This window comes from Tamandua tetradactyla, chromosome 7, assembly GCF_023851605.1.
Source record: "Tamandua tetradactyla isolate mTamTet1 chromosome 7, mTamTet1.pri, whole genome shotgun sequence".
NCBI lineage: Eukaryota > Metazoa > Chordata > Mammalia > Pilosa > Myrmecophagidae > Tamandua > Tamandua tetradactyla.
The window spans coordinates 84,935,063-84,960,950 of NC_135333.1; the positions used below are offsets into that span (position 1 = coordinate 84,935,063).

At 37.9% G+C, this 25,888-nt stretch overlaps 1 protein-coding gene across 1 annotated transcript in view; it reads right to left on the reverse strand.

The window, feature by feature from the left end:
* Positions 1–25,888, reverse strand: part of ST8SIA1 (ST8 alpha-N-acetyl-neuraminide alpha-2,8-sialyltransferase 1) — a 170,247-nt gene that overhangs the window by 70,404 nt on the left and 73,955 nt on the right. The window contains exons 3-4 of the mRNA XM_077170269.1: positions 20,493–20,602; positions 14,856–14,948 (exon numbers count right to left, since the gene is read on the reverse strand). Coding sequence (XP_077026384.1) covers positions 14,856–14,948; positions 20,493–20,602 — 203 coding nt within the window. The remainder of the gene's footprint in view (positions 1–14,855; positions 14,949–20,492; positions 20,603–25,888) is intronic.

The following is a 25,888-nucleotide window of genomic DNA, read 5'->3' on the forward strand; positions in this document are numbered from 1 at the left end:
CCCGCGAGCCCTATACAATAAATTACTGCTATTATTCTTTAGTCTCGGTTTATTGTGCTCGCGTGCCCTCCAGACCTTCGAGCCCCGTGGTCTCGGCTGACGCCGCTCTCCGGCCGAAACACATCCGAGGACGAGACCCCAGTGCGGTCAGGCTAGGCAAGCCCCAAACCGCAAGATTTAAGAACTTTTTTTATGGGGTACAAAGAGCTTCAAGCTACCACACTGGATATAGTGATTCCAATAAGTTCTCAAACGTTAAAATCTATTCATTTTGTTTGTTTGCCTTTCGTCTGTGAGAACTCTCACTATTGATGACTTGTGTTCATCTTGAGTTTTTGTGGGCTTAAATTTTTTTAAATTTAATATACGTGATTCTGAGAGCTTTCCACCAGAAGAAATTTGTGTTTGTTCCTGTTGTCAGGGGCTGCTACTGACTTGGACCCACATGAGGCCTTCTCAGGGCTTAATATGGGACATACATTTACATAGTGAATGCAAGACTTGGTCTTCTAGTCTCAGTTGGTATCCTAATTTTATAGCCCACAGGGCCAGAAGTGGCTTTAGTGTTCTGATTATCTGCTTTGTTTGTTTGTTTGGGGGGATATGTAAACACCCCCTCTAAAATTCCCTAAATGTGATGAGCCCATTTACACATTTAAAAATCGGTTTTATCCAAAAACAAAATGGGTTGCAGCAAGAGGGTCCTCCTGATAAGCCATTCCAGATATATGCCGAGTAGCTTCTATTGGAAGAAGCTACATCATCTCATTTATACCTCTCAACAGTCTTTATAGGTAGGTAATTTGTTCTGAATTAACAGATGAGAGGTTACGTAATTGACTAAGATTATACAGCTACCATGCAGAAGCACTTACTAAGACCACTGAACACAAATTTCTTTAAAGCCAAACCTGTATTCTTCACCACTGTGTAATATCCTCTCCACTCACAAACTCTGTACAGGTATGAATTTGGGGGTATTTATTCTCTATCTCACTAACTCTAGTTCTAATTTTAGCATTATCCTTCTAATTTCCTTGTATAATTGCTGATGTTAGGTTGAATGGCTATCTATGACTGACAAACCCTGAAGCAAATCCTGATAATCTCCACTGAGTATGGAGAGAAAAAAAAAAAAAAAAACCACGGTCAGACAGCAGAACAGACATGAAGGCTTTAGGAACCCAAACTAAGACACGAGCCATATAAAACTCTAAAGAGAAATCATTATAAACTTTTCCAGGCCCACGTTACTTTTTCTCAAGGCTCAAAAAATTTAAAAATATATAAACAAAGAATTGCTCTCCCTGCTATTATTTCTAATAATTTCCTTTTAAAAATTAGAGGCAGTAACCCTTGGATTAAGTTTCTTCCATTTGTCTGTGAGGAGATTACCCAGGTTATACCTGATATTAGAAACCTCAAAGTATATTGGGGTCTTATATCACACCCTCCAAGTGAATTAAAACTAATTCTGCACCTTCAAATTTTAAAAGGCTTAACTCCACAGTGATTTATTCTCCATTTTCCTAAAATATTTTGTGCTTCCTAATTAACATCAACTTTCTTAAAAAGCCTAACTAGGTTTTCTTTAGCTACGTATGCCACTGTTTTGAAATCCCTATTCCTAAAAACTTCATCTTCTCATCTAAAGAGTATAAAAGCATGCTTAACTGACATTGAAATGCTTAATTAAATTTCCTTTTAATTATGCAATTTAAACCAAAAATTTGGTTTGGTGCATGTGGTAGTTTGAAACTATGCACCCCTGAAATACATCTGCTTAAACTGAATCCATTCCTGTGGGTCTGCACTCCTATACATAGGACCTTTTGAGGAGGTGACTTCAGTTAAGGGGTGGCCCAGCTGGATCAGGGTGGAGTAATCCTATTACTGGAGGACTTCTAGGGAAGGTCACACAGAGAGAAAAGAACCAGGGGGAACAACCAGAGGCTGAAAGGCAATGAACCCAGAAGTGAAGGGAGCAGCCAGGAGAGGCTGCTGTGTGTATCGCCACGTGACAAAAGAGCCAAGGGCCCAGATCACCAATAGTCAGTCTCAGAGCACCAGTCTTCAAGAAGAAAGCACTGCTTTAATGACACCTTGTTTTAGACATCTCCTAGACTTAGAAACTGCGAGCCAATAAATTCCTACTGTTTAAGCCAATGCATTGCATGGCATTTGCCTTAGCAATGAGGATATGGAATCTTTGGAGATTTTTAAATATATTTGTTCATATAGTCATTCTTTCCATAAATACCGACTGTGCATGCCTTGTATGCCAAACAACATTCTGGGGTCTTGAGGGCACAGAGAGCATCTTCTTAACCTCAAGCTGCTCATATCTATACTGTTTCTTCTATCATGCTTATATGGAAACACACATACTCAGAATCTTGTTGTGTTTTCCCAATGGCTGCAAATAAAATCATTTCCCAAATTGATTAGCCTTCAATTTCAAAAATGAATTCTTAATGCCATAATAGAGCAATCAATTAAGTTCTTGTTTTTATTGCTAGCAATCATTTGTCCTATTACCTATTGTCCCTGGGAATATCCTGAACTCCTGTACGGGAAAAATGAATAGCTGAGATTTCAACGCTATCAAAAAATTGAGAAACAAGCTTTGAGAGCTAAAATCTCTACTTTTACATCAAAGTACAGTGAAATGACTTAGTTTAGGCCAGTGAATTTTAAACCATTTTTGAGTATTGAACTCTTTGGAAAATCTGATGAAAAATGCATATACAAGTACATGAAAAATTTCGACATATCTCAGAAGGGGTCAGGACCGCCTAATGCCCTTAGCCCCTTAGATCCGTGGAATGTCTGCTGGCTGTGGGCGCCTTCAGGGCTCGAGCCATGACTCATTCAGCTTTGTATTCTCTGCCCCAGAACCAACTGCAAAAAATAAGTGTTGAATGAGTGTACCTAAAGCTCTGTCCCCGTGACGTGCCCTCTCAGTTTAATCTGTCTTCCCTATGAATTTCCATATTCTTAACTTCCATATGTACATTTTCTAAAATATTTTTGCTCAAGATTAATCTGTCTAAAGAAACATCTACTCTACTTCATAATGTCCTTTTTTCCACTTCACAAAGGAAAGGCATACCTCCTACCTTCCAAAATATTACACTGATAACATTCCTCATGGGTGTTAAACCTCCAGGGCACCACAAGAAAATAAAAACATTTCCAAAACATGTTTTTATTTTCTTGTGGAAAATTTCTGAGGAATTGTCCGCATGAGACAAAGTCAAGAGAGCTTTATAGCAAATGGAAAGGGACTATGTCTTATTTTATCTACAGGGAAAACTCTTGACAAATCCCCACAGCTTATTATTTATCAGATAATTAGACTTCAGATGTGAGATGATTGTTTGGGATTACATTTGAACATTTTGAATTAAAAAAGAGTCAGCTCTTTTCTGACAGCAAGTTAACGGAATGCATGAATTTGATAAAAAGGCTTTGCCAAAAAGACATGTAACATTAAAGTAAGTTAAAGCTTTACCTCTGACATTTTTGCAATGTGTATTAAAATCCTATGCACAAACATTTATATTTTACGTAGTAAATTTCCTAATTTAACTTGTATAGTCAGTTTAGTTGAATACCATATGTACACAGAATCTTGAATAGAGTGTGAGATTTTGTTCATTTGTCTAGGTTGGTGTGATGCCTCATTATATCCCAGAGTAATTAGGGCAGTGGATAAAGAAGCATTTGCAAAGTCCCCTTGGAGGACTGGAGAGAAAGGATGAAGTAGTCAACTTCCCCATTTGGAGAATTTCTGGATATTCTCATGCAGTAGGGACAACCAAATCAATAGGCTAAGCCCTCTATCTTGGGGTTCACCCCAAGGAACTTATTCCTGCAAAGGATAGGCTAAGCCTAATAAAATTAGGCTTAAGAGTCACCCCCAGTGAACCTCTTTTATTGCTCAGATGTGGCCTCTCTCTTTAAGCTAATTTGGCAGGTGAACTCACTGCCCTCCTTCCTACGTGGTACATGACTCCCAGGGGTGTAACTCTTGCTGGCAATGTGGGACAGAAATTCCAGGATAAGCTGGGACCTGGCATCAAAGGTATTGAGAAAACCTTCTTGAACAAAAGGGGAAAGAGAGAAATGAGACAAAATAAAGTTTCAGTGTTTGAGAGACTTCTAACAGAGAGATTATTCTGGAGGTTATTATTATGCATTATATAAATACTCCTTTTTAGTTTATGGTATATTGGAGTGGTTGGAGGGAAGTACCTGAAACTGTTGAGCTGTGTTCCAGTACCCTTGATTCTTGAAGACAATTGTATAAAGATAAAACCTTTACAATGTGACTTGTGTAACTGTGAAAGTCTTGTGTCTGATGCTCCTTTTATCCAGGGTATGGACAGATGAGTAGAAAAATATGGATAAAAATAAATAAATAAATAGATAGATAAATAATAGGTGGAACAAAGGATAAAATAAATTGCATAGATGGAAATATTAGTTGTCAATGAAAGGAAGGGGTAAGGCGTATGCAATGTATGAATTTTTTTCTTTTTTCTCATTATTTCTTTTTCTGTAGTGATGCAAATGTTCAAGTAAATGATCATCGTGATGAATAGCTAACTATGTGATGATTCTGTAAGCCACTGTTTGTACACCATGTATGGAATATATGTGTGTGAAAATTCCTCAAAAAAATATATTTTAAAATCCTATGCCCAATATACAATACAATCAAGTACACACTTGGCAACAATCTAACCATTTGCCTCCCAAAATTAGATACCTACCTAAATATGACCAAGGACATAACAGTGGATTGAAAAAACATCCTTTAAGAGGTATTTGAAAAAAAATTTTTGAAGATCGATTGATTACAGGTGAAGGGTAAGCCCATGAATGGATCTTTATTACCACCCACCTATAAACCCCAGCAAACTAAGAAAAGAGGTGGGCATTAGCAATGGGCTTGAAAATCCAGTAGTCCCTGCTGCCATAGTACAGCGACCTCTCTTCTCCTTGTTCATAAAAGTACAAACAGAGAATGAATATTACTGTAAAGCCCTTTCTCATCTCACGTCCTGGACACCATGACTAATCCTTTCCTTCTGGGTGCTGTCAAGAAGAATCCCCTCAAAACAAGATATCATAACAATTAAGGCTGTATCAAAGCTTTTTATTGAGAATTTCTTTTAAATATATCACTAAACATTACTTTCTCTAACCATATTTTTGCTACTAAATGATGTAGCATACATCATTATATATGAGCTCATATATATTTACATTTTTCAAACCTTTTTTTACCCATCACTGGTATTTTCTAAAAGAATTTAAAGTGAAATTTCATAATTCTTATAACTTTCATTGGAATATTTTTATGAGAACCAAGGCTTCAGAGGAGACTATGAAAATAAATGGTCTTAATGTTTCCACAGCACTTCTTTGCCCAATGAATTTAATTTTCAGTCAAATGAAAGTACAAGACACAGACAACATTTTGGTTTTATATAGCTTTAAGAAAAGACTACAAGATAGGATTAAAATATCTAGTATAAATACAATAATATCCTACTATAGAAATACATACTGCCTTTCCCATCCCAATTTATTTTTTCCATTTTGGTATATCATGATAATGTAACAGCCTAATCTATATTTTTATCCCTATGTATAACTATTTGCACATTTTCAATTATCCTGTTTGCATATGCTGCTAGCCACTAGAGGAAGACGCTATGAAATATTCCATAAACTATATTTAACTAGTTTAAGGTTACTAGCACTTGATATCTGTTTGATCCTGTCTATGAAATGAAAAGTTTATAATTCCTGGGTTACAACATTGTCTATGCTGCAATTTTAACACGGAGCTTTAAATCCCTGAGAGTGGCACTGACAAGCTTTTACTGTATTTTCCACGCAATCCTTTCTATGAGTCCTTCCATTCCAGACTGATGTGTATTATACAGACTTATCTAATATACTTCTCTGGAACTCAGTTTTTGCAAAAAAGAAACTTGAGAGCCTCTAAAATTAATTATACCTTTTGCATCCTTTGAATTAATTTCTTAGGGCTGCTATAACAAATTACCAAAAAGTGGGTGACTTAAAACAACAGAAATTTATTCCTTCACTATTCTGGAGTCCAGAAGTCTAAATCCAGATCTGATGAGAGTTGGTTTCTTCTGAAGAAGAATCTGCTTCATTCTTCTCTCCTTAGCTGCTGATGGCTACCAGCAATCCTATTTTCTGCCTCTGTCTCCACATGACCTTCTCCACTGTGTGTCTTCTCCCTTTCTCTTCTAATAACATTGAATTTAAGGTTCACTATAATTCAGGCTGATCTCATTTCAAAATTCGTAACTTAATTACATCTGCAAACATCCTTTTTCCAAAAAAAGGTCATATTTCCAGGTGCCAGGTGACATATCTTTTGAGGGGGCCACCATTCACTGTACCCTCTATCACTTAGGTTATATTTTTCTTATTTTTTTGTGAAATATATATTTTGAACATATATATATATATTTTATATACACACACACAGAAAAGTATATATAACATGTATCTGCAGTTTAAAGAATAATTATAAAGGGTATATCCAAGACCACAAGCCAGGTCAAGAAAAAGCACATTTCCAGCGATCTCGAGGTCTCCCATGTTTCCTTCTTTGAACTCCTTCCCGAGAGGTAACCTTTTGTTCTTCTTTATAGTTTTACTTGATCTGTATGTGTCCCTAACCCATAATGTTAATTTTTTTTTTATCTTCATATAAAGAGAATCATGCCATATGGTTTTTTGGTTAGACTCACTTCTTTTATTCAACATTATATTTGAGAAGCTCATCTGTTGGGTTGTGGGTGGTGACAGTTCATTGCTATGAAGCATTTCATTATGTGAACACATCCTAATTTATTTATTCATTATGTCACTGATGCAGATTCAGGTATTTTTATGTTTAGCTACTATAAACAATTATTATATACTTCTCCTGGAGAACTTGTACAAGATTTTCTCTGCTGTGTATACACAGGAGTGGAACTGCTGGGTCATGGGGTGTGTGCATCTTCAGCTCTACTAGATAATGTCAAAATGCATTCCAAAGAGGTTTCATTTTTCACACACTAATGAGATGGAGCACTGCTCCACATTCTCACCAACATTTGGCATAATTCTGCCAACTTGGTATACATGTAATATCTCATTAGGGTTCTGATTTGCATTTTTCTGGTGGCAAATGAGGCAAAGCACATTTTCACTCGTTTACTGGCTATGTGAAAATTTTTAAAGTAATGGTTCAACTCTGACTTTTCATATTAGCTTTCCTTATTACATGAATTTCTTTCATAAGAAAGATTCATATATTTTCAATATAAGTTCTGTGTTAGTTGTCTTCTATGATGTGATTGCATTTTCCCTACTTTCACCATGTCTCTTCATGAATATAATTTCTTAATTTTAATAAAGTCAGACTTACCACTTTTCTCCCTTATAATTACTGCTCTCTGGCTCTTGTTTAAGAAGCCCAAAGCCCTAACTTATCTGCCTTAGGCTTTCCTATATTTCTTTTCAAATTTAGATCTTAATCCATTTGGACATCATTTTTAGTGAGTTTTATTTCATATCTTTCCTGTATAGATACCTAATTGTCCCAACACCATTTTGAAAAATTTGTCCATATATATATATATGGCTCTTTTGGAGAACGCCTATTCTGATTAGTGGTCAATTTTCTTTTCTTGTGCACCAATAACCACATTGTCTAAATTTTATTTTATTTTATTTTTCATTTTATTTTTTTGCATGGGAAGGCCCGGGAATTGAACCTGGGTCTCCAGCATGGCAGCTGAGAAATCTACAACTGAGCCACCATCACACTGCCTGTCTAAACTTTAATAGCTTTATAATAAGTCCTAACATCTGATAGGTAACCCCTCCAACCATTTTTTATTCAAGCACTTCTCTGCTATTCTTGATTTTTGCATTTTCAGATAAATCTTAGAATTAAATTGTCAAGTTAAACACAAACATGCACACATCCATACACATACACATACACTTGGGATCTTTATTGGAATTTCAATGAATCTATAGATTGATTTGGGTAGAACAGATGCCTTTACGACATCAAGTCTTTCAATTATGGGCATGGTATATCTGTATATTTAACCTGGTCCTCTGAAATATCTCTCAACAAAATTTCATATTTTTTCATAGATGCTTTGCACATTTTTTTGTTTAATTCAGTGCCTTATATTATTTGATGCTATTATAAAGGAAATATATTTTTTCTTATTTAACAAGATGGAATTACTTTATGCACATTGATTTTGTACCTGGAAATCTTGCTACATTGAATAAATTTTTAATGTAAGGAAACTCACTTTTTGAAAATGATTTGCTACATTTGAAAACTCTATTGTCTCCTTGTACAATACACAGATCACTTGGAAAGGCTGGGAAGTGTAATGGTCATTGGTTAAGAACATGGGCTTTGGGATCAGACAGGCCTGGGTGAAGCCCCAATTCGATTACTGACAGTTGGGAGAGAGCGCAAGGTCCTCACCTTATGTCAGCACCTCTTCTTCTGTAAAATATATGACTTAAAATACGTCCAACCTATTAGTAATGTTCTGAGGATTAAGTGAGGAAATTCAAAAAAAGAGTACAGAGCCCAGCACGTAGAAATGGTAACTGAATGTTGACCAGTATTAATAATAATGATTCTTGCTTGGCCTTGCATTTTTTTCCTCATAGTGAAGTTAAGTCTTAACTAACAGGTTTAATTTTCCTCTTCAATATTTACTTTTTGTCTCTTTCTTCTGTCCTTTTGTAGGAATCATTTTATCTTTTATCAAAAAATAGAATTTTTTTGCTCTCATTTTACTATAGAGCTAGCTCTAAATATTCTTTCTCATGTTATTTTTAATATCTTACCACCAACTCCTCTGCATATTCAGGTGGGAAAACAGAATCTTCTGCCCCTGAATGTAATATGCTGCATGTTTCATTTCCTCCACGAGAACATTTATTCCTTCTCAAAAGTTACTTTATTTCCAATTCAAAATAATAGTCAAAGCATTACAATATGGTTATGTGAGATGTTACTTGGGGTTATTTGGGTGAGGGGTACTTGGAACCTTCCTGTACAATTTTTTTTGCAACTACCTATGAAAATAATCAAAGAAAAATATTTCTGCAAGTGTTCTCTTGAACTTCGTTTTCATTCTCTTGAATCCTAGATAAATTCATCTGATTTTAAAATATGCACATTTTTTTTTGTATGCTATATGACAGGAGTCACATTTCATTCTTTTTCCATGTGAGTATCTCCTTATTGCAGCACCATTTGCTGAAGTTCTGTTTGTTTGGTTTTACATTTGTTTGTTTGCTTGTTTGAGAGGTGTGTGGGCCAGGAATTGAACCTGGGTCACTCACATGGCAGGTGAGAATTCTACCATGAACTACCCTTGTACCCCCTAAAATATGCACACTTTTATGATTTCCAAAACCCAAACTCAGTAAATAGAATAAATAGATATCATCTCTTGTGATTTTCTGCCATCTTCCTGATCAATCTCCCACCTGCTGCCCCCAAAGAAAACAAGAATTGAATGAGAGTCAATAACTGAGCTACATAAGCGACGTTTTATTTTTCATTGGTCCCAACTTCTTGCTATAATATGCTAGCTATATCACCAAACTAAACACACTAAAAATTAAAATATCAAGTATTAATTTTTGGTCACTAATTTAGTCTACTGAATGACCAATTTGACTGGCATTATTGGTTTTCAATGAAATTTTAAAAAACTAATTGTTTATCATGAAAGCAATATACCTACATTCACCAACAACAGATTTATCATACAAAAGTGAACAGAACACTAAAACTCACATGTTTAAAAAAGTCAAATAGTATATGTGACATTAAATCAGGCAAATAAAAGAAATAATCTGGGATATAGAAATAATAGAAGAAACAAACAAAAACACAAAACCTTTAACTGTCATTAATCATCTTAATGATATTTGAGAGGCTATCACATCCCTAAAAATAGAATATCCTCCTGTGAAAAAGAAATAGAGTCACAAAAAACAAAAATACAATTTAAAAATATGGAAATAATAGATTACATAGCAGAATGGACACAACTGCAATATGATTTAGTGAGCTGAAAGGAATTTCTCTCTTGATATATAACATAAACAAACAAAAAGCATTCTATATTACATGAGTTAGAATAAATGGCTAGTAGACCTAGAACTTCCAATATCCACATCACAGGAGAACTAGAAGGAGAGAGCAAATACAATGGAAAAGAGGAAATAATCAGGGATATAACAGAAAATGTTCAGAGAGCTAAAAAATAATACTAATAATAGCTAACAACTATATGATACAATACACCAGGCAGTGTTCCAAGCATTGCATACAATTAAAATATACACACACACACACATATATACACATATATAGGCATATATACACATACATATGTTGACAACTCATTATAATGAACTTATTATGTAACTATTATTATTCTTACTTCACAGATGAGAAAACTGAAGCACAAAGTGCTAAAGACGCAGCCAAGTTTACGCAGCTGGTGCATGGTCGGGCAGGGAAGGAACCCAGGAACTCTTGCCTTAGAGATGAGACTCAACCACTAACTCCCACACCTGTTAACTGAAAGAACCTCCTGAGTGCTAAGCAACATTAATGAAAAAAGGGCCCACCTTATGATATAACTTGGTGAAATTTCTGAACTTAAAGGGTAAAGAGAAATTTGTAAAAAACTTTCAGTGAGGGTAGAAAAGATGGGTTTTCCTCAAACAAAAAAAAAACCAGACTTACATTAGACTTCTGTAGTAGTTAGGTTCAGGTGTCAACTTGGCCAGGTGATAGTGCCCAGAGTTCTGCTCCTGTGGACTTAAATCCTTAGCAAGTGAAATTCATCTATGGCTGATTACATCTGTGATGCGCTAAGGGATGTGCCTTCCACAATGAGTGAAGCTTAAAAAGAGGAGTCAGAAGAGAGGAGTAGAGGTCAGCTCAGACGCAGGCGTCTGGGGATGCAGAAGGGAAATGTCCCAGGGAAAGCTGCTTGAACCCAGAAACCAGAGAGAGGGCCAGAAGATGTTGCCACGTGCCTTCCCTTATGACAGAGAAAGCCAGAGGAAAGTGAGCTGTCTTTTCTTCAAAGAACTGTAAATTTGAAACTAAGTAGATCCCCTTTATAAAAGTCAGTCTATTTTTGGTGTATTGCAGTCTGACAGCACTAGCAAACTAAAACAGATTTTGGTAAAAGAGCAGTGGGTGCTGCTGTGTTTGCAAATACTAAATATGCTGAATGGCTTTTTAAATGGATAAGGGGAGGATTCCAGAAGAACTGTCAGGAGCTTGATAGAGAAAGCCTAGATTGCTTTGAAGAGGTTGGTGGTAGAAATATGGATTCTCAAGATACTTCCACTGAAGCTTTACACAGAAATGAGAAATGAGTCATTGCAGATTGGAAGGAGGGCAATGCTTGTTTTATGGTAGCAAAGAATTTTGCTAAATTAAATCCTGGTAAAGGATGGTAGGGAGTTTTTGAATTTGATGATCTGGGATGCTTGGCTGAGGAGACTTCTAAACTGAGCATGGAGGATGCAGCCTGGTTTCTCCTTGCAGCTTGTAGTGAAATGCAAGAAAAGGGAAAAATTAAGAACTGAACTTTTGAGTACAAAAAAACCAGAGGTTAATGGTCTGGAAAATTCTGGGCTTTCAGAAAGTGAGACGCTAGAGAACAGTGCCCCACATGAGGATTTAACCAAACATGGAAACAGTCAGCCACTGTAAGACAAGTCAGGATTGCACATGGAGGTATCTAGAAAAGATTTGTGGAAGGTCCTATTGCCTAACGGTTTTGATCCCTGTATCCTACATGCCAAGTCAGCAGAATTTTTGTGAGACCTGTATAAATGGAACCACTGCCAGTCAGGCCTGGAAGGGACAAAAAATGGGCAGATAGAAGGAAGAATAACCTGAGAGACAGAACCATGGAAATTATGGTCTGCAGCCAAGAAACCTCAGGCCAGGAGAGTGGATCCTGGCCTGATGGGGTGGGTTTTCCCTGGAGGCAAAGGGCGGGTGGAGGGGGTGGGTTTGCCCTGGAGGCAGAGAGTGGGCTTTCAGCCTTGATGTTCAGGGAGAGTTGTGGTGTCTGAGGCCTCAGAGAGGATGGAGCATATTCCCTGAGGCTTGAGGGGAGCCTGGCTGCCAGCCCATGTGTTTGAAGGGGTTGAGCATGTACCCCGGAGATGGCAGAGTATCTGGGTGCTACCTAGATGCTTTAGGAGGATGGGGCAAAAAGAAAAGGTGATCTCTCCAATTTTCCTCAATGTACCAACACTCATCCTAGTGTTTGGAGAGAACGGGGCTGCTGCATAGGCCCTTGGAAAGGATGGCACTGCTGCTTTCTACAGTACTCAGGGTAAACGACTCTCAGACTGGAATTTGTTTTGCCCTATAGGTTTTCAGAATTGTTTAGGTCTGGTGACTCCTGTTTTTTTTTTTTCAGTTTCTCCCTATGCCAGTGGAATTGTTTATCCTATGAGGGTTCCTTCTTTATAAATTGGAAGTCAATAACTGCTCTAAGTTCACAGGTTCACAGCCAGAGGAGAGTTTTGACATGGGACAGACCACACCTGTAACTGGCTTTGATGAAATTCTGTACTATTTTTGAGTTGGTATTGTATTTATATTTTCACTGAAATGGTTTAAGGCTTTTGTGATATTATGATGAAATGAATGTATTTTGTATATGGAGAGATTTAGAGCACTATATGCAGGACAGATGAGCATTGTTAGGGGAAAAAATGGCTGTTATTATTTTCTATTAAGAGAGTAAGTACGGTTTAAAGTGATGTCTATAGTTGCCAGTTTGATAAGAGGTGGACTTTGCAGTAGCTTGGTCCAGGTGTCAACTTGGCCAGGTGATGGTGCCCAGTTGTTCTGTTGCTGTGTACTTAAATCATCAGCATGTGAATTTCACCCATGACTGATTACTTCTGCGGCTGGCTAAGCGGAATGTCTTCTGCAATGAACAAGGCTTAAAAGGAGGAGTCAGAAGAGAGGAGCAGAGAGCTGGCTTAGATGTAGATGTTTGAAGATGCAGAAGGGAAATGCCCCAGAGAAAGCCATTTGAACCCAGAAGCCCGGGAGATGGCCAGCAGACGTCACCATGTTCCCTCCCTGTGACAGAGAAAGCCAGAGGAGAGCGAGCTGTCCTTCCTCCAGAGAACTGTAAATTTTTAACTAAAAAAATCCCTTTTATAAAAGTCAGTCCATTTCTGGAATATTGCAGTCTGACAGCATTAGCAAGCTAAAACAACTTCTTATTGGTAATAGTAAGTGTAAGACACTGAAACAGTAGTTTCAAAGTTTCCAGGAATATAGGAAATGTCTGAAAAATAGTATTACCTAATGGTAATTATTATTATTTCCTAATAGTGTGATTTGGATGATTGTTTTTTACCTTCTTCTTTGTACTTATTAAGTTTCTTAAAATGAACATACATTTTTATTAAAAGCAACAAAATTATTATTATAAAATAAGTAAACTCACATGGATTTAATTTATTATATATTGAAAATGAAAATATAGATTCACTGGAAAAATGTAGAATGTTATTTTCTCATAAGGGGGATGGGAGTAAGGATGAGAATTCAAAGAAAGATTGTTTTAAAAAAAATAAGCCATAAAGGAAAAGACTAACAAATTTCATTACATAAAGATTTTTAAATTCCAAAAGGACATAAATTAAAAGATAGTGACAAACGAGGAGAAAATATGTGCTAAATATATGTCAAAGACTTAATAGTCGTAACTAAAAAAATTTTTTTTTAATTTTTTAAAAAAGAAAGAAATACAAATAGGCAGTTCACAGAACTACTGATAATCAATACCCACTCAGCCCTGCATATTCATATTCATAAGGAAAAATGACAAAAATTTTAAAAGATTAATAGTACCTACTTTCGTTTTCTGTGTGAGGAAACAAGGAGTCTTATCCTTCCCTGGATAGAAACTAGATGCTATATTTGGGAGGTTAATTTCACAGTATCTGTCAAAATTTAAAAATCACTTGATTGTATTCCTAGATAACTATTTTTCATGAATATTTAGCAGCATTGTTTGTAAAGTGATACTTGGACTTCTCTCTCCCAGATGACAAGTGTCTGGGTCCAGAATGCCTTGATATTTCACTCCTAATTGCTAGGCACACAGGAGGATCCAAAGGCACTGTTTGGCTCCTCTGTTCAAAAAGATTGTGTCATTCTCTATAATAAATAGTCCTTTGAGGAAGAGCTGATGGCTTACTGATGGGCTTCCATCAACTGGAGAGTGACCCCAGCAGCCCCCACAACAGCTGCCAAGATTTCTGGAATTTATATTAGCGCAAGAATTGTCCACCTGCTCTCCTGAATTTGATATGATATGAAAGATAATAAATACACATATCTCTGTGATTTCTGATAATATTAGTATTTGAATGCATGCATATGCCATAGATTCCACAGTTGCCAGTCATGAAGTTGGGACTGAGATCAACAAATTGGAAAGGAGTAGTAATGAATATTATTATTTCTACCACCACTAAGGGCAAGAAACAAAAATCTCAGAGGAAGTATGACATGCTGTTTGAATTCCCTGAATCGTGCCTAGTTTATTTACAATTTCCCCCTTCATCCTTCCTGTTGTCCAGATGGTTTTCTTCTTTGATTCCCAAATTGGATTATACTCACTGACTTTAAGATACTCAATACTTCACAAACATTCCTCTTTAGTTCCTCACAAACGGAAATTTTAAACTCTTACCTTTGTCGAATTATGCTAGGATTAGCTGTCACTAAATGACTTTTGGATCCAACATCTTTAGTGTATTCACTTGACAGGGGAGGAAGATTGCATCTAAGGAAATAAGATACATTTTAGAATGATTTATATACTTTTAAATCAAGTCAGTTAAAATGACCCAAATAGGAACTTTCATAATTCTAACTCAACTCACAAATAATTGCTTTGATTGCCCTTCCTTTTAGTAGACATCAAATGTCTATTAATTAGATGATTAATTAACCATCCACATCTTTGAAATGATACCATAAAAAACTAGCCCTATATTAGAAGAGAGAAATAAGTGGTCTGTGAGATGAGAGAGGCAGTAGCTAGGATGTATTTACTGCATTCAAAATATTTTTGAGGAAGCCCAATAAGGAGAATTAACTTGAAATCAGACCTCAGAAGGAGGTGGTACACTAGAGGACACAGCGTATGCATTGTTCTCTGCCTGCCCATAAACCTCAAGAGACAGGGAAGAAATATATCTGTTGTGCTTTTCTTTCTTCTCCCCAAATCTGAATTATAATAGTACATTCAGAGCAGACTCTGTCACCCAAATCAATGTACATCTGGCTTTTGTGTACATAACCAACAAACAAATTTATTACAGGTAAAGACATAATGGTTTGTCATCTAAAGTGTGAGGATTCAGTCAATGGAAAGCACACAGGTGATGACTTTCCTTATGATTGAAAAGGCACCCCACCCACCCCCAATCACTCCTGCCCTGGTTGCTTTCCTTGACCACAATGTTTTATGAACCTTCACAATGGAATGTGGCTAATGGCAAACTCCAGTTCCCTGGCTTTCTGGCTGTGGCATATTAGGCAAGTTAATTCACTTCCCTTGCCTCAGTTTCTCCATTATATAAAATGAGGATAATGATTTTCCTGTCTTATAAGGTTATCATGAGGCTTAAAAAGAAGTAATATATGGAAAGTCCCTACCATAATGCTTGACTCATAGTAAAAGTTCAAAATATCATATATCAAGAAAATCATATATTTAAACCAAATATATATTTTTTATTTATGGAAAATACAAATGAATCTATAGTTTCTATTCAGCTTTCTTTTGTTACTGTGTACTAATTTCTGTCTTTTCCACCCATATGTATAACTTGACTCCTGCCACATCAGCACATCTCCAACTTGCTATTACTTCAGCAAGCCAAAGCATCATTTATTTGTAAGTGAAGATATGTTATAAATATTGAATCTCAACCAGTTCCCCACAACTAAATGCTCCCTACGAATTGCCCCAGGAGATGGAACTGTCCATGTATTCACTCAGCTAATGAATTCAAGTGTCTGATTTTTAACCTGTGATACTCTCGGAATACTTGGCAAAACTTTTCTCAGTTGTTTTGGAATTTTTCTTGTATCTGTTCTTTGGGATTAAGATGCCAGCTCTCCTGGCAACTACCCACAGATCAATTAGTCAGTCTACCAGTGGCCTTTGTTGCATGTCCAATGAGAATATGACACTGCGTCGTGGGCACTGTGGAGAGTTTAGGTCGGAGCCCAAGTCATAGAGCCTGCCCTTGAGGCATCTACAATCTAGTGATCCCACCAGATGCCATGTGGTTTCCTGAGGCTTCTTGTGAGGAAGTGAACTAATGCAATAACAACCGAGGTCATCCAGAGTGGTGGTGAGGGTGGTCTTGTGATGTAACTGATCATGGCAAAGATGAAGAAGACTTCCAGGATAAGCATAGGCTAAAACGTGGTCATAGGCTTCTTTGATCTTGAGGGCCCTTGGCAACATTTGAGAATCAACCGTGCAACATTAAAACTGGAAACTGAATATTTCTGGGTAGTGCTATCAGTCTGTTTTCTCATTATTCTGTGAAACAAGTTGCTTTTCATGAGTAAATACTTTTATTTTCTGTATGTTCCTTTTGATAGGTCTGTTACCTCAGATGTCTGAGATATGTCTGAATACTTCCTATCACAGAGGAAAACTTCAAAAATAAACAAAAAAACCTGGCAGACATTGATTGCCATTTCCTACCACAGAAACAGCTGTTTAAAACAATGAAGATAATCTTTTATAGATGTATTTCTGGAATGATATTGATGACAATATATTTTCACGTAAATAACTGCCCTAAGTTCTTCTAGGTAAACTTCCCCTTTAAGTCCAAATGTCTGTGTCACGGCCTTATAAACTTTTCTTAGAAAAATCACACAGTAAGTTCTTCAACTCTTAAATTGATAATTGCATGGATTTACATAAAAGGCACATTTCATAGAGTCAAATTTTTTCAAGTAAGGCATAATTGTGTAAAAGCGTTTCAAACTTTGCAGTATCGTTTGTTGGTACAATTAACAGATAATAATGGCTCAAGTGTGCACAGCAATTGAGCTCATGATCCAAAAAGGGATGCGATAATATTTACTGCATTAAAGAGAGAAAGTAGATGCAATCATTGTTACCTCTTTCTTGAAAACCTTCCAGATAAATTCTATTCAACAATATTACTTTTGAAGTCTTGCTTTGGGGAATGGCACAAATATTTACTTTGAAAAATGGGAAATTGATTTTTAGCATTAAAAGATATAAGTCTTTGAAAATATCTAAGCAAAGAAAATGACAGCTTTATTACATCCTAGTCCTGGTGGAAGACTTTTGAACTATAATCTGGTACACCATTGTATATAGATAAGGCAAAGGACCTCCTCCCTAACTGTAGCCATCCAATCACCCTATGGTCCAGGGCAAGATATACCACCTGCTAGCTAATCATACTAATCAAAGGCACATGCACACATGTGTGCATAGCTCTAGTTTGATGTTACTTTCTTTGAATTATTTTCAATTCTCATCTCTGCCATCACTCTATGAACATTATGCTTCTGTTCCCTTCATTCTAATCACAGGCACTGATTAATGCCACATTGTAAGAAATGCAAACTTACTCTTGTTTATTTGCAATAAATACTGCCCCACTAGGTAACTCTAAAATGCTTAGGTCTCGTCTTCTACATGTTACATTAAAAACAGCTATTTTTCCCAAATACGGTGACAATTTTAATATACCCTCAGGAAAAATATTAAAAATATGCTTATTATACTGTTTTCTTCTACAATTTGTAGCTAATTCAATTTACTTTTCTGAGTTTGTGAATATAGTATTATCCATCCTTTCTTCTTTACATAGTTTTGGGAAACGCAAACAAACCTATACACAAAAGCAATTTGAAAAAAAACTAAAATAGATAAAATGTGTTCTAATTATATGGTATTCATATAACCATAGAATCAGAGCTTGCACAGAGGAAAGGATTGGGGAATTATCTACTCCAAGCTCCTCATAAAGATTAGAGAGCAGGGCCCTAGCAAAGGAAAAGGATGCTCTGAAGGTCACACATCTCGTTAATGGGAATGGCTTGTGCTCTGACCTCTCTGTTTTCTCCTTAGGTCTCCACCTAAAGCCAAAATATTGGAGTGAGCACCTGAGTTTGGCTCAGCACCTCTGTTTTCTCATCTATCGATTCTCTCTAGGTGATTTTATCCACTCCCATGGCTTAAATACCCTCTAGCCCCATCTCACTCCACTCTCCCCAATGCTCATGATGCTGTGCTGAGACTCGGCTTCCTTCCTATATTAAAGCCTTGGAAATAGTTGTTCCTTAGCCTGTAGTGACATGGAAAATCAGCTCAGCCCAGACACTTCTTTTCCTCACAAGCTCCTTGCTCTCTCTACCATCTCTGTCTGAATAACCCCTATCATAGTACACATCTCCAAGTTATAATTCCATGATGGACTTGTTCAGCATTCCATTTCTATACCCAGCTCAAGGCCCAATACATGGATTAAGGCTCAATAAATGGATTTTGTATTGACTTTTAAAAATCTTCTCCCTTCTGTTGTTTGTACAGTTAGCAAAAAAAAAAAAAAAAAGAACAATGCAGAGGAAATCACTGTTCTATACCAGTAAAATGTATGATATGGCACCACCATGAGATAGAGAAAAATCTCCCCACTCTGCCTCAGGCTTCACTGAAACAAAATGTCTTTCAGGGACCCCAACTCTGGCTCTCTGAGAGAGATGTGGCTCTCCCCCAAATCCACAGCTTCTCTGAAACCTTCTCAAAGAGAAACTTTACTCTTCTCAACCCCATTTAGCTCAAACTCAGAGGTGGTTTACTGTTCTCTAAGTTAGCTTTTGCCAGCTCTGGACCAACATTTATTTATCCTTAAAAATGAACATAAAAATGGGTGGGCCACAATGGCTCAGCAGGCAGAGTTCTCGCCTGCCATGCTGGAGACCCGGGTTCGATTCCTGGTGCCTGCCCAGGCAAAAAAAAAGAACATAAAAACAATATCTTCCTCTCCTTTACTCAACTTTTTGGCCTTTAAATTGCTGCAGTCCTCATGCATCCTGACCACCAAGCCCTCTGGTTCATAGTCATTCTCACTTCAGTGAGACTTTGGGGACCCACCTAAAGGACCCCCCTTTCCCACAGCCTCACCTTAAAGTACCCTCACTTATTCACTAACAGATCTCTTCATTTTTCACATATCCCTCTGAAATGTGATCATCCCTCCGAAAAGCTCAAGTGAGTTCTTTTTTACTTCAGCTTCTTTGTCACCACTGCAGGCTCTGAGCGACCTTGTCATTTGTCCCCCTTCCTTTCTGCATCATACCTCTCAAGACCCACTTTGTATTATACCACTGGACTCCAAGGTGTGTCACTTCACACTTTCTCTTTCTTTCCTCCTTCTCTCACTCCCAGCTACTCCTAAACCTGCATCAACCCCATCAATTGCTGTCTTTGCCTCTATACTGCTTCTGGCTGCAAAGTATTTCTGGTCAAAATCACCCGACAATGCAGGCTGGTGCCTCTACAATTGTCTCCTCATGTGGCTGGATGCATATTAATTCCTTGGCATGAGCCTGCAGCAGCCTCTCCTCTTGTCTGCTAGAACTAACGTGCATATCATCACTCTGTTCAGTCCTCCTATGAAGCCTCCTTGCTCAAAATGTACTCTCCTATCCTGGGCAGTGTAATAGTGGCTCAGTGGCAAAATTCTCACCTGCCACGCTGAAGACCCAGGCTCGATTCCTGGAGCCTACCCATGCCAAAAAAAAAAAAAAAAAATCAGTGTAACAACAAAAAAAAGTTCTCTCCTTCCCTCTTTACTGTATTCCTAGTCATGCACAGATCAAATCACTCTTCAAAGTCCACCTGCCACTTACAAATAATTTTGTAAAAAATCTTTCAAAAAGGGGTTAGAATGACATGAATAAATTCATATTTTTATTCATAGAGAATTATCTATAAGTCATGAAGAATTTTAAATGTTTAACTCACTCAACTGTGTAATCTAAAATAAAATCTGAGATGTTTCCCTGCTTTCTTTACTCACACAGACCTGGTCGATCCACAACCTCTGAGCTTCCCACAGCTTTGCACTTTCTCAAGGCACGTTCCCTCGCTCCTCCTGCCTCTCTGAAACTAACTTGTATACAAGCTTGAAGGGAAAGAAAGAATGTGTATGATGGATTAATCACCAGTGACTAGTTCTGAAAGGCCCCAGGACTCATGGAAAGGGTGGAGAATAGGAGAAAAGGCAGAGGCCACGCTGTGGGTACTCTCTCTTACCGCATGACAAAATTTGCTTCATCGATTTGACGACCACAGCCACTCTTCTTCAGAATCCCACCATTTCCCACCACCACGCATTTCTTCAAGGGCAGCTGGAATGGGGTCGCCTAGCAACAGAAAACAAGGCGGGTTTTCACTGCGGAGAACACACAACTGCGCACAATATCATTGTTTACAGCAGATGCTTCAGAGGAATTTGATTGAAGACAGGCAAAGCAAAATGAGCATGTGGGGAAAAAAGGTGCCAAGAAGTTCGTAGGAAACAAACTAGCCTATTCCTTTGAGATTAAACACAAAAGTAAAACAACAAAAACCTCCCCGGAGTGTATTTAAATATAACAACATTATTTTGCATTCCCAATTTCCCATGCACATCATAGAAGGTGTCCGCTGGGGAAAATAGAAAAATACAAGCTAAACACAGAATTAGTATTAAAAGTGTTAAGCTCGGAACAAACACAAATGAATTCTATTCCCCTACTTGAAGGCAATTGCATTCATTCATACAGTCAGCACCCACTTAACAAATGTTTCTGAGCATTTCCAATTCTAACTGTTGGAGATAGAAGGATATGGTCTCACAGGACTCAGAATTGACAATTTGGGATGTGGAAAGACAGAGGAGTGTGGAAAGTGTGAGACATGTAACAAACTCTAATGCAGTGTTGAAATATTTGGAGAAGCGGTATGCACCACAAGCTATGGGGAACACCATAGAAGAGGGAAAAAGCATTGCCCAAGAGGCTCAGGGAAAGCTTTTCCCTGTGAGATGAATCTTAAAAGGATGACTAGGATTTACCAGGCAGAGGAATCAACACAAGCAAAAGCACAAAAGTATGAGAGCGTGTTCTGTTTATGAGCAAATGAACACTCTAGGTGGGCCTAGCTAGAATTTAGGAAACAAGCAAGTGATGTGTGTCGAACCAGGCCCCATGTGACTTAGTTCTACAAACACTGAACTGGACTGTAAAGAAAATTTTCAGAGTACCTGAATGTTCTGTGAGGTGCTATTTATAGTAACCAGGAATATGGAAAACCAGCAATAACTTCTGTGAGTGAAATGCGTCATTCAGCTTCTTCCAGCTGGGTCAGCAAGAACCTCCAAATAATGAATTTTCTGTATGCTCTAACAATGCTCAGCAGCTGGAATTCCTTGAGGGAAAAACCTCATATAGTCATATGAACTTATATGTATTTGTGCTGGTTTGAAAGGATGTATGTCCCCTAGAAAAGCCATGTTTTAACCAAAGTCCCACTTCATAAAATGGCAGAATGATCCCTACTCAATACTGTATGTTTGAATCTGTAATTAGATCATCTCCCTGGAGATGTCTCCCAATCCAGAGTGGTTGTTAAGCTGGATTCGGTGATGCTATGTCTCCACCCATTCAGGTGGGTCTTGATAAGTTTCTGGAGTCCTATAAAAGAGGAAACATTTTGGAGAATGAGGGAGATTCAGAGAGAGCAAAGCAGAACGACACAGCCACGAGAAGCAGAGTCCACCAGCCAGCGACCTTTGGAGATGAAGAAGGAAAATGTCTTCCAGGGAGCTTCATGAAACAGGAAGCCAGGAGAGAAAGCTAGCAGATGACACCATGTTCGCCATGCGCCCTTCCAGCTAAAAGAGGAACTCTGACTGTGTTCACCATGTGCCTTCTCACTTGAGAGAGAAACCCTGAACTTCATCTGCCTTCTTGATCTTTCCTTGGATGCCTTAGATTGGACATTTCTATAGACTTGTTTTAACTTGGACATTTTCTCAGCCTTTGAACTGTAAACTAGCAACTTATTAAATTCCCCTTTTTAAAAGCCATTCCGTTTCGGGTATATTGCATTCCGGCAGCTAGCAAACTAGAACAGATTTTACATACACATAACTGGTACAGAAAACTATGATACTAAGTAGGCCTACCTGGGTGAAACTCCAGCAAAGAATACAGATTATACCAGGAGATTAAATGGAATAAATATATAAATATAAAGTATGAGGGCTTTGCATAGGCATGAAATAATTAAATTATTAAAAAAAATTCCAGGAGCCTCTGTCTTCATTGGTAGCTGTCGAGAGGATCCTGAGAGGATCAGGCCAGATCAGGAATCCTTTTGGAGAGGAAGTGCAATTGTAACTAGGTTGTCCAGAGGACTCAGAAGGAGATGTGTCTTAATTTTCCATGGCTGCTTTGACAAATACCACAGAATGGGTTGACTTAAACAATAGGAATTCATTGTCTCACAGTTTTGGAGGCTAAAAGTCCAACACTGGGGTGTCTGCAGAAGCATGCTTTCTCTGAAGTCTGAAGTGTACTGGTGGCAGCTTGCTGGCAGTCTCTAATTCAATCCTTATCTCTGCCTCAGTGACACAGTTGTCTGGCCCTGTCTGTTTTCTACTATGTCAAAATTTCTTCCACTTACAGCACCAGTCATATTGGACTAAAGCCCACTCTGATTCAGTTTGACCTCACCTTAATTGATAAGACCCTCAAAGATCCTATTTACACCTATAGGCACACTCAAAGGAGCAGGAGTTAGGACTTGGACATGCTTTTATGGGGGATTCAATTCATAACAGTCTGTCCTTTGAACACTTAAGAGACATTTACTTCCTACATACAAAATGCATTTACCTCATCCCAACATCCAAAAAGCCTTAGTCATTTTAGTAACAACTCTAAGTTCAAAATCTCATCCATCTAAATCAGTCATGGGTGTGATCTATCCTGGGGCAAAATTCCCTTCCATCAGAGAACCTTTGAAGCCCAGAAAACAAGTTATCTGCTTCCAAAATACAATGGTGGGACAGGTACAGGATAGACATTCCTATTACAAAAGGGAGAAGTTAGGAGGAAGAGAGGGTCATGGGTCCCAAGCAAGTCTGAAACCCAGCAGGGCAAATTCCATTAGATTTCAAGGCCTGAGAACAACTGTGGCTTCATGTTTTGCCTTTCAAGCCTACTAGAGTGACAGTCTCACCCTCTTGTTCCACGGAGGGCTCTTAAGCTCAGGCTTTTGCATGTATGATTTTATCCTTGAAATCATTCTTCCTTCATTTTGTTTTATCTTTAACCCTTTCCTTCCAAGTTGGCAGCATTTCTGCTTATAGAAAATTCTCAAAAATGTAGTTAGTCTTCCATGCAATTCAAAGGGCTCCCAGCTATCAGACAAATGATCTTCCACAGATTTTTTTCTGGATAATTGTATTTCCATTTATATTAGCTAGGGTTCTTTAGAGAAACAGAATCAGCAGGAGATATATGTAAATGTAAAATAAAAGTGTCTCATGCAACCATGGGGCTGTAAGAGTTCAAGATCTGTTGGGCAGGCTGCAAGCTGGCAGCTCCAATGAAGAGTCTCAACAAACTCTCAGGATAGGCTGGCTGCCTGAAACAGAAAGAGTGATTGCCTCTTTTGAATCCTCCTGAAAAGCCTTTCTGTTGATTAGATTAATCATCACTCATTGCAGAAGACACTCCTCTTAGCTGATTGCATATGCACTGCATATGCAATCAGCTATGGATATAACCAATGTGGTCATGATTTAAGTCCACAAAACGTCTTCATAGCAACAGAAAGGCCAGTACTTGTACAATCAGACAGCTGGGCACCACCACCTGAGCAAGTTGACACATGAACCTGACCATCACACCATTCTCAACTTACTCTGAGATGGTTGAGTGGATTTCTGAGTCATTTTCTGAGTCATACACCTAATTTGTTTAGCAAACAGTTGTTCAGATGCTATCTTAAACAGAATATGAAAAGACGGGCAAAGAGCCTGTATGTCTGGAAACCAGTGAGCAAAGGAGAGAAAAACTGAAGAGGGGATTAGACAGTCAACTGATAGGGAAGTTGGGGAAAAAATTCTGTAGGCCTTGAAGGGTACTGCAAAAACTCTGGTTTTTACTGTAAGAGAAGAAGCAAGTCAATGCAGGGTTGAACAGAGCAGTAACATTATTTTCTATTCTGGCACAACCACTCTGCTGGGACAAGGGTGTAGGAAATACAGGGTAGGAAGAGAGAGACCAATTAGGAGTTTCCTGTAACAATACAGGCTACATGGTAATAGTGGCTTAGAGCAAGGGAATAGAAGTGGGGTGATGAGAGGAGTTCAGATTATGAAAATATGTTGGAGGAAGTGCTGACTGGATTTGCTACAGAAATAGAGTAAAAGTAAAAGTGAGGAACTAACAATGACTCCAAGGTTGGCTTGAACAACTGGAAAGATGGACTTGCCATTTTCTGGGATATGGAAGATTAGAGGAGGAGTGGGTTTAGAGAGAAGTGTTAGGAACTCAGTTTCAGATATGTCAAATATGAGAAGCCTATTGGACATCTAACTGGCAATGAGAAGTAGACAATTAGTATCTGAGCCGGCAGTCAGTGAACTGGTGTGGAATGGAGCTAGGAAGTTGGGTATGATCAGCATATACGAAGCATTTAAAGTCATGAGCCCCGATAGTGAATGACTGTAGATAGAAAAGAGAACAGGTCTAATAACTGGGCCCTGGGGCACTCTAACAAGATGTCAGGAGACAGCAGTAAAAGAGACTAAGAAGGTGGTGAGGGTGTGTTTATTGGTTTTCTTTCTCTTGGGAACAATGAAATTATCTAAAATTGAGAGTGTTGATGGACTGTGGACTTTGGGCAGTATACATGATCCCTGATGAATCTAGGTGGCTGAAGGATGCAATGACTGAGAAGTAGAATGATGTATACTTATAAACGAATGTTGTGCTGCTACAAAAAAGGAACAAAGTCGTGAGGCAAGTAACAATGAACATGTAGGACATTTGGTGAGGTAAAATAAACCAGAAACAAAAGAACGACAATGGTATGGTCTCCTTTAGAAAAGGCTTACAAGAAAACAGGGGCCTAGATTGTAAGCTTTTATAGCAGATACATTTAGTCCAGAGTGGTAACTATTATTTCTGGATTTTGAGAGGCTGTTTTATATATATATCCTGACATTTAGAGATAAGAACAAAGCTGATCAGGTTGGGCTTAAAGTAATTTAGAACATAGGAGTAAGGAAGACAATGTCCTTACTTAAGAACCAAACATGCTCTTTGAGACCAAAGGGAGAAAGGTTTATTTGTGGAACTGAAATTTTCTGTAGCACGTAATCTAACTCGACCTATCTGTATAGCACATTTGAACAACTGAAACACAGAGAGCCCAGAATAAGAGAGGTCCTTTAATCCTGTATAGCTTAATGTAATGCCTGGATACATCCTAGAGTATATTAAGCAGATAATGAAAAAATATTGCAAAGTCCCTTGAGGGATGGGAGAAAAAATATGGAACTATTAAACCTTACTATCAGGAAATACCCTGATACCATGTCAAACTTTAGGGACCCCTAAATCAATAGGACATACCATTGATCTTGAGGCTTA